General features: G+C 41.0%; 1 protein-coding gene across 3 annotated transcripts; it reads right to left on the bottom strand.

Annotated features, from left to right (window-relative positions):
* Nucleotides 1-6,379: 6,379 nt before the first annotated feature.
* Nucleotides 6,380-13,607, bottom strand: LOC128608210 (uncharacterized). 3 transcript variants are annotated; one of them, XM_053625777.1, is made up of 2 exons: nt 12,216-13,607; nt 6,380-12,078 (listed from the first exon to the last, which is right to left on the bottom strand). In XM_053625777.1, the coding sequence occupies exon 2, from the start codon at nt 10,895-10,897 to the stop codon at nt 6,899-6,901; it is 3,999 nt and encodes a 1,332-aa protein (XP_053481752.1). In that variant the 5' UTR covers nt 10,898-12,078; nt 12,216-13,607; the 3' UTR covers nt 6,380-6,898. The 3 variants fall into 3 exon arrangements, with proteins under 3 accessions (XP_053481752.1, XP_053481770.1, XP_053481760.1); XM_053625795.1 differs by lacking the exon at nt 12,216-13,607 and having other exon boundaries at nt 6,380-11,486; nt 11,598-12,174; XM_053625785.1 differs by lacking the exon at nt 12,216-13,607 and having other exon boundaries at nt 6,380-11,926; nt 12,013-12,174.
* Nucleotides 13,608-13,952: the final 345 nt, after the last annotated feature.

The raw sequence follows: 13,952 nt of genomic DNA, 5'->3' as shown, positions 1-13,952 counted from the left end.
AGCGAGCAGATCGTCTACGACGCCGTGGACAGCTGGAAGGGAGTCACACCAACCGTTTGAGATGGGGAATGTGTGCAGCGCTACAGGATTAGCAAAGAGTCTGCTTAAACGCCGTATTAGGTGCGAGATGTCCGGTCTGTTGTACAAATGCCTTACGGACCGTGTTGGTGTATCCGTAGTTGTAAACGGATGCGATGTTGACCCGAGACGTCTAACAAATCTCGTGAATCAGATGTGTCTTGTGCGAGGTACGGTGTGTGATTGGACTGCTTTGGTACATATGTGTATTAACGCATGCGAACCGATTTTGGTTTCTATCACAAAAATACTAGATATTGTGACTGAATGTGGCAGACGTATTAGAATTGCAGACATTTTATGTATGTGTACGTATGTCTATGATGTGTGTGAAATTCTGCTGTCGAGAAATGACCAGACAGATGTCTGTGAAATAATAGACGCATTTATAGCGTATGTGGTTGACAAAAACATTGTGATGTGTATAAAATTCCTACACTCCCTCAATGATGTTGTATGATAACGTTTATGATCTTTTACTGAAATAAATACCAAGACGTTTAAGACCATCTGTGTTATTCTTTTGTGCTTGTTAAAGTGTCGACATGTCCGGAGACATGACAGCAGACCTGAAAAAAGTCTATTACACACCTTCAAATGCGGGGTCTTTTGGTGGTAAAAAAACGTTTAAAAGACGGTGTTTTAAAGGAAACAGGGGTTCGTTTAACAGATAAACAAGTTTCGGATTGGCTCGCCGGCGAGGATGCTTACACGTTACACAGAACTGCACCGCTAAATACAAAAGAAATCGTGTTTTTGTTTATGGTATTGATATGCAGTTTCAGGCAGATCTGGTCGATATGTCTGCATACGCCAAGGAAAACGACAACGTTCATTTTCTGTTGACGTGCATAGACATGTTTAGTAAATATGCGTGGACTCGGGTTTTAAAAAACAAATCCGGTGTCGAGGTGTCTAAAGCTTTCCAATCTATACTGGATGAGGGCAGGGTGCCCGTAAACTACAGACAGATAATGGGAAAGAATTTTTTAATAAACATTTTCAAAGCATGACAAAAAAGTACAACATACAACATTTTGCAACAGCCACCGATTTAAAAGCGTGCATCGTCGAGCGGTTTAATAGAACCTTAAAAGGGCGGATGTGGAGATATTTAACTGCTACAAACTCCAAACACTATATCGATATTCTACAAGACATCACGGACGGATACAACGCCAGCTATCACAGGAGCATTAAGATGAGACCTATTGATGTGTCCAAAGAAAATGAATCTGCCGTGTATAAAAACCTATATGGATCTAAAGACGGCCCCCGGCGTAACCCCTAAATTTAAATATAAAGTTGGCGACATTGTTAGAATTTCTAAAGTAAGAGGTCCGTTCACAAAAGGTTATAAAGAAAACTACACGCACGAGTTCTTCACTATAACAGAATGCATATCACGCGAACGTCCCGTCTATAGGTTGTGTGATTATGACGGCGATGTCATCGATGGTGTTTTTTATGAAGAGGAATTACAAAAAATATTTGTGAACAAAAACAAAACATTTAAAGTGGAAAAATTTTAGACAAGAAGAAACAAGGTCGAAAAACAATGGTTTTGGTTAGATGGCTCGGATGGCCCTCAAAATTCGCATCGTGGATCGACCAGAAAGAATTGGTCGATGTACAGAACCCATAAAACAGACGAAACCTCGTAGATGGCACACATTCATGTAAAAACCAACCATGACTGCTGGTGGTTTTTATGTAACGCTTCCCTGTAATGCCTCAAGGACCGTTTATCCGGAAAATAGTATCTCGTGTTATACAACTCGATTATCAAAAACTATCAATCTAAAAGGAGAATGGCAAGTCGGGTTAATCGAATTTGAATATCCGCTGTCGTGGTACACATTTAATGAGGAAGATGCTACGTTCATTTTCAACTATGGTGAAACAACGAAGACTGAGAATCGGGTCACCGAATATAATATTGAAGGCAATATATCAAACGCATCTTACAGGTTAAAGACTGGATATTATGACGACGTCGTTTTTTTGATCAGGGAGATCAACGCGACTCTCACACAACGTGCGAGTCTCGGCTATGACCATGTTAAAAATAAAATTTTTCTCAAAGGCCCCCCGAAGACATCGCTGACATTTTATGGAAAGGTGGCCAACATTTTAGGATTAAAACCGGGAGTTGCTATTGAAACTACGGACCATGCTGTTGAAAGATCTGGCATGACTTATGCACCTTTTCAGGCTGATATTAACGCGGGGTTTTACAGTATGTATATTTATACCGATATCATAGAATACCAGACCGTGGGGGATTTCTACGTGCCGCTACTGAGATGTGTACATATAGAGGGGGAGAACCACAAGAATGTTAGTGTTAGATACGACACCCCACACTACGTATCGGTTAATAAATCGTCCGTCAGTGAGATAACCATACAGGTGAAAGACGATCAAAATCGAGACGTGCGCTTCAGTTACGGGAAGGTGTGTGCCAAGCTGCATTTTAGGCCTGTGAAACAATTTGTTTAAAAAATAATCATAATGGCATATTTCAACAATCACCACACAGACCCTTTGCGTTATGTCCAATATTACCAGAATCAAGCGGGGAATGGGCTCCCCGGTTATGCAGGGGGCGGAGTTATGTACGGAGCCGGGTTAGGGGGTGTGTTTAGAGGTCTCTTTAGAATGGCCATTCCTTTGCTAAAACGCGGTTTTAGCATAGCCAAACCACATCTTAAATCAGCAGCAAAAAACATACTAAGCGATGTTGTCAGCAATACATTATCGCATACGTTTAATAATAATAACAACAACAATAATAACACTCAAGATGGATCCGGATTAATGGTGATGGCTCGTAGTAGAACATCTAAACCGCCAGGGACTCGGAGGAGTGGCCAAACGACGAAGAAAAGAAAACATAACACCAAGAAATCGTCAGTTGTAAAACGCAAGCACAAGAAGACGCCAACCAGCTCTACAGCAAAAAGACCAAAGACCTGCGTTAAAACAATATTTTAGACCATGTCTTTACTACACAATATGTCAGAAGAATGTTTAAAAACCGAGCTGGACCTATTCACAGTACCATTAACACAGACCGTTATTGAAAAAAATACATATATAGAAGTACCACCGTTGTCAGCAATATCAGAAACATCACCTCTGGAGTTTTTTATAGCGGGGACTGGAGAGGATTATGTGGACCTAAACAACACCCTGGTTTTTTTGCGTCTCAAAATCACTAACGCAGACGGCACAGACATAGCAGACGGAGCCCCCGTGGGGCTTATTAACTATGCCGGATCTACGATATTTTCACAAGTGGACGTGTCGCTTGGAGACCGTCTCATATCACAAAGTTCCAACACATATCCTTATCGATGCATAATAGAGTGTCTCACCAATTATGGAAAAGACGCTCTTGAAACGCTGTTCTCAGCGGGGCTCTTTTACAAAGACACGGCCGGTCACATGGACGTAACGGACCCCGCTGGTGGTAATAGAGGTTTGACCAAACGAGCTGCATTTACCAACGCCAGCAACGTTGTTGAACTACTGGCCCCCATTCACAGTGACATATTCTTTCAAGAAAAACTAATGCTTAACGGCGTGGACATTAAAATTCGCATGACGAGGGCGAAAGATGAATTCTGTTTGATGAGGAACGACGCTGTGGCCTATAAACTAAACATCGTGTCAGCTTCACTGTTTGTGAAAAAAGTGTCGGTATCACCAGGTGTGAGATTGGGGCACGCGCAAGCATTGCTCTCGACGCCAGCCAAATACCCCATCGACAGGGTGTGTGTGAAAAACTTCTCAATCCCTGTAGGCTCACGTGTTTGTAATCAAGAAAACTTGTTCTTAGGAACTCTACCAAAATCCGTTGTTCTGGCTATGGTTGATAATGATGCGTTTACAGGCTCGTATGATAAAAATCCGTTCGCCTTTAAAAACTATGACCTAGAATTTTTGGCAGTTTATCTGGACGGCCAACAGCACCCCGCTAAACCTCTGCAGCCTGAATATGGAAGTGGCTCTGCGGTACGCGAATTTTACCAGTTAGCGCTGGCTTCTGGAAAGCATCTTAAAAATCAACCTCTAGCTATTGATAGGGAGGATTTTCTGCATGGGTATACCCTTTATGCGTTTAATCTCACGCCGGACGAAGACTGCAGTCAACACGTGTCGCTTATCAAGTCTGGGAACATTAGGCTAGAAGCACGTTTTAGACAACCTCTACCCCGAACGATCAACTTAATCGTTTATGCCATATTTGACAGCATCATCGAAGTGTCAAATCGCAGACAGATCCTGGTTGATTACTATTAATAGGCAGAATGGACACCATCCAGCTTACGGCAATAATGGATAAGATCTCATGTAACACCCATTTTCTCGGCGTACTACCGTGTGACCACCTACCAAAAGCCCCCTTGAGAAAATTACCATCCATGGTGATAATCAACACGCATCCTTCAGGACTCCCGGGTGAACACTGGCTAGCCATCTACATAAACGAGGTCGGCGTGGGTTGTTTTTTCGACAGCTTTGGTAATAAACCAGATGACAATCGTTTTCCACAGAATATCAAAAACTTTTTAAACCGAAATTCTAGAGTGATTCAACATTCAGCAGTACAAGTCCAAGATTTTTCATCAGAGACCTGCGGGCAGCATTGTGTGTTTTTTCTCTATCACATGGTGAAGGGACATGATTATGACCGAGTGCTGAAGATGTATACCGGCGATTTTATTAAAAACGACAAGATGGTGTCAGCATTTATGAAAAAACTAAAACTAAAAAAAGGTCTTTGTAATGAAAATGTTTTCAAATGTATTCGTTGTGTTCAGACAGGTGAAATGTTTATGTCTAACACTAGATATTTTCAATAAAAACAAAGAAAAGAGATTTCTTCTTCTTTTTTGACTCTTTATTATTATTATTATTAACATCATTATTATTATTATTGTTATACAAACACCACATACAGCAATACAGATAATAACAAGATCATAAACAAAAGAAAACTCATGGTTTAAAAACGTAGCCACTGACTCGTGTCAAGAGTGGGTGATTTGAATACAGGGCCATCTGAATAATTTGATTTTGCTGATGGTGTGCTCGGAAGTATTTTCTGCTTTTTACGCCTCTTAGACGAATTGGTTATAGGCGAAGTCGATTTGGTTTTGAAAGATTTAATTGCGTGTCTGACATAATGGTTTGGCACCGTTGAGTATGGTATGTTTAAAGTAGCAAAAGCCTCCAGAAATTCGAGCCAGCCGACAGGTCTTCGGGCATCGGAAATCTTTTGCGGAGCCGTGATGCCTTTAACTAAATCGAGCATATGTGAGCCGGGAATAGTTCTACCCTTAAACACAAACTCCCCCGAATCGTCCCAAGATGTGACATCTTTCATTTTAGACATCTTATCTAAAATGTAGCGAGCGTTTTTTACACTCCTCTGCGGAATATTCTTCAAAATATCCGCCGCTACGTTATCTAAACCGTCCTGGTGGTTTACGCCGGGTGGCGCAGACGGCTTTTCTTGTTCAGGATGCTCAGTCTGCATAGTCGTCAATGTTAATGTGCTGATTTCACGGTCCCCTTGTCTAGCGACTGTTAAAAAGCGCTGTAAAACGTTTGTGTACAGCTTCGCTTTTTCATAACTGTCCAAGTCAGAGCGGTGCAAGATATTTCTTATAGCAATGTCCAAATCATTCTCCACGATTTGTTGAATAGATTCGCGTGCTGTCCCGGTCTTTAGTTTGTCCAACTGGTGCTGCGGGACTAAAAACATTTTCTCTGCGTGCTCCATTCCCTCTGTTATCTAGATGCAATCAGGCTGGAAATGAAAGGGATAGCCACGCTTAAGAGCGGTAGAAGAAAGCCCCCTGTTGATTTATCACACGTCTCTTTCTTTTAACACCAACAGTCTTATCCGCTACAAATTTGATCACGCTTTTCCTTTTTCTGAGCTTCTGGTATTGTTGAGATGTGAGAGGTATATTGCCGTAGAGAACGTTAAGAGCTACTTCACACAATGTCGCAATGAGCTCGTCTGTGGCAGTTTGTAAAATAATCCGTCTTTGTTTGGGTGACGCTTTTAATAATATTTTTAAAAGCGGCAGGTTTCTACAAAGTCTGGCAGACATATCGCTATCTTCTTTTCTGGAGATATACCACAGGGTGTGGCGCAAGTAAATCTGTTCTGAGCCGATAGTGTTCGGGAGTTTTTGTTTTATAATCAATCAGCAGATACCCGAAAGGCTTGCTGGTTGCGTCTCGATAACATTCCATAAAAAATTTTGTGTTGCCGGGATACATTTGTCTTCCTAGAACACTGACTTGATTAGCATCTCGGGGATTTTTAAACAACATTAGATAATTTGTGTTTAAACTGATGGTCCTACTGGATTTCCCTTGGCAAAATAAATTCTGCACAATATAAATAGCGCTAAGATTTCTATGATGTACATATTGGGTAAAGACCTTCTCCACTTCGTTGCTCCCGCTGGCCTCTTTCATCAGATCATCGAGGATTAACAAATTAACAGCGTTGGCCGGAAACAGAGCATCATCATTCAGAGTCTGTGGTAATCCTTCAACAAATTTTATTTTGTACATTTTCAACAATTCATCATACAACGGTTGCCAACAATCATAAATATACACAATATTTTCAATTTTTTTAGAAATCAAATGTACAGCATTTTGCAACAACATTTTTACAAAATATGACTTCCCCGAGTTTGAAGGACCGCTTATCACACACGAGAAAGGGTGATGTAATCGGAAATCAAACCCCTCTGTGTCTCGCACACCCCTATGTCCAAAGAGATTGTCAGAAGCCATATGGGATCGTTGTGAAATCTGGGAGCAGTACGCGTTTGTTGTACACAACCTTAAACTTTTTAACAACTGACCTGTTGTGTAGTGTGAATTGTTTTTTATTACGTACAATGGTATCTGTGTATGCCAGTATATGACGACTATTATCCTCCCCCACGACGTAGTGATCGACAAGTCCAATCAGGGTGTCTAATCTAATGGCTTTTGAATTTACTGCGTTGAGCGTGACACCTTTGGCTTTCATGCAAACCTTACCCTTCGCAGTGCGGTAGCCGTATGTTTTCGGGCCGCCTGAACAAAATTCTACAATATGATCACCAGCTCCAACCTCGTCAGTTAAATTACCGAGATAGGGGCCCAACGGAGGTTCCCAGTCGCCCTCTCTAGATGTAAAGATCACACTGTCTGTGTCACTGTACAACAGCCTGTCACCCAATTTGTCCATTAATTCGTAAAGTTCTAGACGGGCATGAGCTGTTGTGAAAGCCCCAAGAAAGATGTTGATGTCGCGAGTCTGCCCCCCTTTCCCATCCGCATAACACCACTGAATTAGAGCCACGCTGTCTGAAACGAAGGAAAAGTGTTTAACATCATACCCGTCACCGAATATGTGCTGTGTAAATTGTTCCGGATCCGAAATTAACTCTGTACACGGCAAGTTTTCACGCATGGAGAAACGACCCCAAAGTGAGTTCAGCAGAAGTTTGTTAATAGAACGCCGTGCTGGATTGCGACTTATCTTACCGGCGTCCATCTTAATCCCCTCTTTCTCAAAGTAGTCTGAGATGTAGGATTCCTTGTCTGCGTCTGTCATAACGTGTGCGGGGAAACCGCTGGCCTCTTGTTTATATTGTAAAAATGTTTTAACATAATCACAAAACAAAGTTTCTGACCGTTGTGGAAAATGCCACACCTCGTCCACGTTCGTTACAATATAACCCTTTTCCACACCTTTCAACAGCTCTATGCTGACCCAACACCCTGAAATAGCTCTTTCCTCATCAGTATGACCACACGGGTCTGTCTGATTCTGATGTTCGGCGCATGTACGACAAAGTGGAAACATAAGCTTACCACCGGTCCTATAGGGAAGGACGGGGTGAAGCAGTTTTCGCGGTGGCAGTACTGTAGCCTTGACAAACCCATAATAATTTTCAAGAGGTTCAAAATCCTTGAAAATTATTTGTGGATGTCCTATGGGGTAACATTTTTTGGCCTGGCAAAAGGGGTACAAACTTGTAAAGTCGACATATCGTATTTTTTCACTATTGTGGGCTTTGTGATACAATTTGTACGCGTTAGTACGACCACCGAATAGCGCGTTGCGTGGTTTCAATCGTTCAGGATGTATGTAAGTGGACATAAACGCCATTACAGCGACATCGTTCTGTTTAGCGTTATTCCAATCACATTCCCACATCACCTCAACATCGAGACCATACGCCTTTTCCAAAATTTCGACCTTATCATCAAACTGTCTTCTGAGCAAACCATAGGGCACTTTTGATAACGGATGTAAATGGTTTGGGTTATAACGACATTCATGCCCGTGAAACATGCATCCGTTGAATTCGAAACCATATTTGACACCATCCTTTTCATAATAACCATCGAGATGATATTTTCCAATCACCATCTCTCCATGATTTAAAGCGTGCTGAATGTTCACGCCTCGTGTTGTTTTGACATATTCAAGCCATTCAATGGAAACGGCTGAATATGTCTTGTTCTGATTTGTGTATGCATTGTTATGGGTCAGAGCTAGTGTGTCTTTTGGTAGGTAGTGGGTTTTATACACGGCCATGCAGCACGCTGCTAAAGTGGTGTATCTGAATGGGTCGAGTTTGGTACATTGTATGAATTCGTCACGGTACTTCATGCATGCCTCACGGAGCAAAACGACATCGTTCTTGCCGTACATGGCGAGCTCTTTTTTTAAATCAAAAACCTTACCCGACACCGTAACATACCACTCATCAAACAGAGCCCTCTCTTTGTCAGACATTGTCTCATAGCCGTAGAAATGCTTATCAGGGTATGGGCCTACGTAGTCTTCATTTTCGGTTCTATTGAACAGATGTGGAAAATGACCTTTCTCAGCACAGGTTAGATTTAACGCGGCGGATGTCATGGACAGACGCATAGGGATGAAAGAGTAGCTATCGATGAAACGTTGCTTGAATGTCTTATCATACATTAAGATGATCCGACAGCCTTGCATAGTAATTTGGAGTGTTAGCCCTGCTTTTGCAAAATATTCCAATAGTATAAAATTGTCAAACCCTGAAGCGTTGTGTGCAACCCATGTGTAATTCTGATAATGAGGCTGTCTAAACTTTTCAACAAGTTGATCTATACAGTCTGTACCAGCGGCTGTGAACTCTTCCCCTTTAAATGTAATGGCGCATACGAAATTTGCCACGTGTTTACCGTCCGTGTGTTGTGTCTCAAAATCATAATAAATGTATTTGTCGCTAGGTGGTTCCATTTTTATAGGCTGTATGAAACATTGGTGTACTCCGTCATTAACCAACTCAGCTTTACAATGGATACAGTGTTCTGCAGGGCACACATGTTTTTTTGGTACTGCTCCGTTGACGTGATATCGCCTGTTACATTTCTGACAGTATTTAGTGACATCACACTGAGCGTACTGTTGTCCTGTTTGCGTTTGTTTATGTGCGTTGTAACAGTAGGTTGATCTGCAGTACCGCAAACAATCGTGACATTGCCTCGTTTTGCCAGCGTATTTATGACAATCAGGTGCATTACATACATCGCAAACGTATTTACACCTGTGGTCTCTGCGGCTAGTAAAACCACGATAGCAGTATTCGCACACGTATGGTGTACCGATGAATGCTTTTAGGTTCTTAATCAAGAAATAATGTTCGTTGTGTAAATACAAGAACACGGTCTTATTATGAGGCTCGTCATTGTTCGTAAAGTGTTCCAACAGACCAGAACATGTCCTATGGAACACCACTATTTTAACATGTAACAACCGTTCAAATCGTGTGATGTCATTAAACCCTATCTTTTGTTGTACCGAATACCCTGCAGTTTTCTGTAGAGACGCTGCTAACGACTCGAGTTCACTACATGGCGTATGCGGTTGTAGAAAATGGGACAGACAGATCGCAAAACACAGATTGTTAGATATGTTGTTGGGACAGAACAGATTCATTCTGTTTCTGGCAATCACCTCGTTATGAGCTAAATCACGTATCTTCCGATAAGCGCCACCGTGTTTACCGCGAGCTATAGACACGTACAGATCTAGACATTCATCAGCCCGTACGTCAGAATTACTCTGCATAATGTTCTCTAGTTGTTGTGTGAATATGTGCAAATCGTAATCGTTATCAGGTGACAAGACAGCGTTAACGTCAGAGGGTAGACTAGGGCCTCTCAAGGTAATGTTGATTAAGCCCCCATCGCCGGCCAGCAGTCTGGAAAACGACACTATTTCAGACATGATATCATGCAGAAATATAGCGTACGCTGCCAGGTCTGGAGCGGTTATCACACGCATGTTTATACGACGCCGTATCTCCAAACCATTAAATCTGCGTCTCGGTACCACCGTATAATCACCAACAGACCCACCCTCTCTTACGATAGACTCAATAGCGGCTTCGGATAACCCAAAATTTGGTTCCGAAGGATTAAACGATTGACTGTCCGACCCGCACCCCACCTGCTGTGAATTTGAATCGCTGTCTAACAACGAATTTGAACCGATGTCTAACAACGAATTAGGCAGCGGCTCTGTTTGAACCTCAGCCATTGATCTAACAATGTTTAATAAGTCCAACAAAGTATCGGTGGTAGACTGCTGTCTATTCAGATCCTCCATTGTCCGAATTAAACCCTGTAACGTCTCTGTATTGCAACGCTGTTCAAAAGTACACAGACCATCGTCGTCGCATCTTCTAAATTTAATTGCAGCTCCCAGATTACACGAGTTTTCACCACACCGCTTTGACATTTTTATTATTGAAACAAAAACTAGTAAAAATCACACACAGTAAACCAGATACACACCAGCAAATAAACGCACCACACACACACACACACACACACACACACAGGGGTATAAAATACTTATTGTACAACTCACCCGAGTTTCTTGTTTTTAACTAACTGTACAAACTGTTTTAACAATTCCGCCGTCAGGTGTTGATTGTGATCAACGCGACGAATGCCCCCAATAAGACGCCTCTGGTTTGCTATGATTTCTTTATGTGTGATGGTATGTTTTTGTAAAGTTTCCACAAGACTTTGATTATAAAGACGCTGATTCTTCTCTATAATGTCCAGACGCTCGGTGACGCTGGCAAAAGTCTTTTCAAAACCAGCAATACGGTCCTCGATGGCCTTGAACCCGGTTCGTATCACCTCCGCCGAGTCTCTGTTATTGTCTATAACATCAGTAGCATCGCGACCAAATGCTTCTTGGTTTGAGGGCAGATCGTCTCCGGGAACCGGGGTAAATACACATGCGTCCCACGAATCTAACAGCTCCTGATTCCAGTTCAAACAAGAGTCTATAGTGCTCGGTTCATTCACAGCTGACTCTGTTTGGGGAAAAAAAACACAAAACATTGCTTAGGATACCGGCACTAATTAGGATGATGAAACACTCTTTAAAAAAATAAAATAAAAAAATAAAAATACATGCTACACACCGTCTGTCGATCGTGGGGGAGATCTTGATCGTTTACGTTTAGACGTTGCGACACCCGCGCTGTGGACCTGAGAGACTGTTTTACGCTTGGCTTTTCCAGAGCTCGTTGGTATACCGCGTTCAGTGGAAACCGCAGCACTATTTTTGAACTCGGGTGCAGCGATCTTGTCTACAAGATTTGACAATCCTTGAACAGTAAACAAACGAACACAATACGTAAGAAAACATCTTAAACCACTTTTTAAACATAACAGATAAATATCTCGTTATTACAGATCTTACCCAGCACGGGGTTTTCAAACCTGACTCGCGGGACTTCTGTGTTCGACCCTTTGTGAAAAAAAGAAGTAAAATCATTAAACACATACACATCATACATAGGATCGAACAATTATAAAGAATAACAACGCACGTACCGCTTGCCTTGTTCAGAAACCTGATTTCGTCTACGATGTCCGGGATAGACACAATATCATCATCACCTGTAGCGTTAGATACCTGTTTTATTCACCACAATAAACCCATAAATTCGTTTATAAATAAAAACATTCTTAACTATGTGTAATAATAATAATAATAATAATAATAATAATAATAATAATAAAAACAAAACACTTACTGTTACGACAGACAGCCATCTCCTCTTTGAAGTATTCTCAAAAATAAAATATAAAGCTTTAGCGGTGAGTTAAAACGAGAATCGACGATTCGCCTAAAATTACACAGCGCTCTGATACACGGCCGCGATCTTAGAGACTTCTGCGTAACTGACCCTACTTTTAAACATAAAGCATACCTATTGTAGGGTGTGTCGTAAAGCAATTAACACCCCCGCAGACACTCATTATCATAAACAATCTGTAGGATCACACCACGACCCCCCTAGTCATAAAAAAACTCTTTGGTCAGGAAGAAACAAAGAGCCATAAATTAAGCACTCCTAGAGAAACGCAGGCCTGTCAAGGACGAGGCCATAAATTAGCCCTCTAGTTCTACCGCCGTGATTGACATTTTGACAGAACGTACTGGCTACGATGAAAACATGTGAATGGGTGTGTTTAGAGAGAGAGTGAGAGGCGTTTCTGAAAACGCGTATGTGTGGGCGGGGTTTAGCGAGAGTGAGGCGTCTCCGTTTAACTTCATTACTGCTTAACACAGCGACTGGAAGACATCTCTGGAAAATACTTCTCTCCTAGTTTAAACATTACGGAGATTCTTTTAGCCAGCACTTTAACATTTTTACCTCGTAAGGATCTTTGTTTAGAAGCCGTGTAATAGGTGCTATTCTTTTTAAACAGCTCTTTTAACCATTTTTACCTCCTAAAGTTTTTATGTGTTTTTTTTTGGAAACCTAGTAATACGGATTCTTTTTAAACAGCTCTTTTGATCATTTTTTACATCCTAAAGGTTTGTGTTTAGAATGTATGTAATACAAACGATTATTTTAAACAGATTCTTTTTTAAACAGATTCTTTTTTAAAAAAAGACGCTTTAACTCCTAAACTTTTTATTCAAAGGTAAACCGGGATCCCTAAAAAACATAATCAACATTTGTTTTCATTTATTTCACAAAACAAATATTCTACTCATATATGTACACATTCAAACATCATGCTTTTCTAACAATGTGTTTACACAAACGAAATAACGCCACAAAGTAACACAAACACAGCCCCATATTAAAAACATTATTTCTTTTCAGACGTATTTCACCCCACCAAAAACCAAACTCATTAACATAAACACCTTTTGTTGGGAGGGGGGCTATTCCCCCCAACACACACCTCTCCACAACACCCCCAGACACAAAGGAGCCAGATTGACCAGCTGATAAACTCCATAGGGTTACCCCCCTCACCACCCCTACAGACCTGCCAGTCAGGGAAGCACAGAGGGTCATAAATTATCACACACAACACTTTGATTGACAGTTTGACAGAAAGTGTATGATATAACTACTAATTAGTTTTTCACACTGGTGATAGGTGTTGGATGACTTTTTTATTTTTATTTTTTTGCTTCAATAAAATAAATAAATAAATAATACTATGTTGTGTGTTTACTCAGGATGCCTTTGTTTTATGTTGTATATCATTTGAAGATCTATTTAGTATGAGATACAGTGCATCCGGAAAGTATTCACAGCGCTTCACTTTTTCCACATTTTGTTATATTACAGCCTTATTCCAAAATGGATTAAATTCATTATTTTCCTCAAAATTCTACAAAAAATACCCCATAATGACAACATGAAAGAAGTTTGTTTGAAAGCACATGTACATAAGTACTCACAGACATTTTGTGTTGTGTTGCTTCTTAAAGGATTATTACATATACAGATGATTAAAAAGAATCA

This window comes from Ictalurus furcatus, chromosome 1 (assembly GCF_023375685.1).
Source record: "Ictalurus furcatus strain D&B chromosome 1, Billie_1.0, whole genome shotgun sequence".
NCBI lineage: Eukaryota > Metazoa > Chordata > Actinopteri > Siluriformes > Ictaluridae > Ictalurus > Ictalurus furcatus.
The sequence above is the reverse complement of the archived record's forward strand: the minus strand, read 5'-3'. Positions and strand labels throughout refer to the sequence as shown.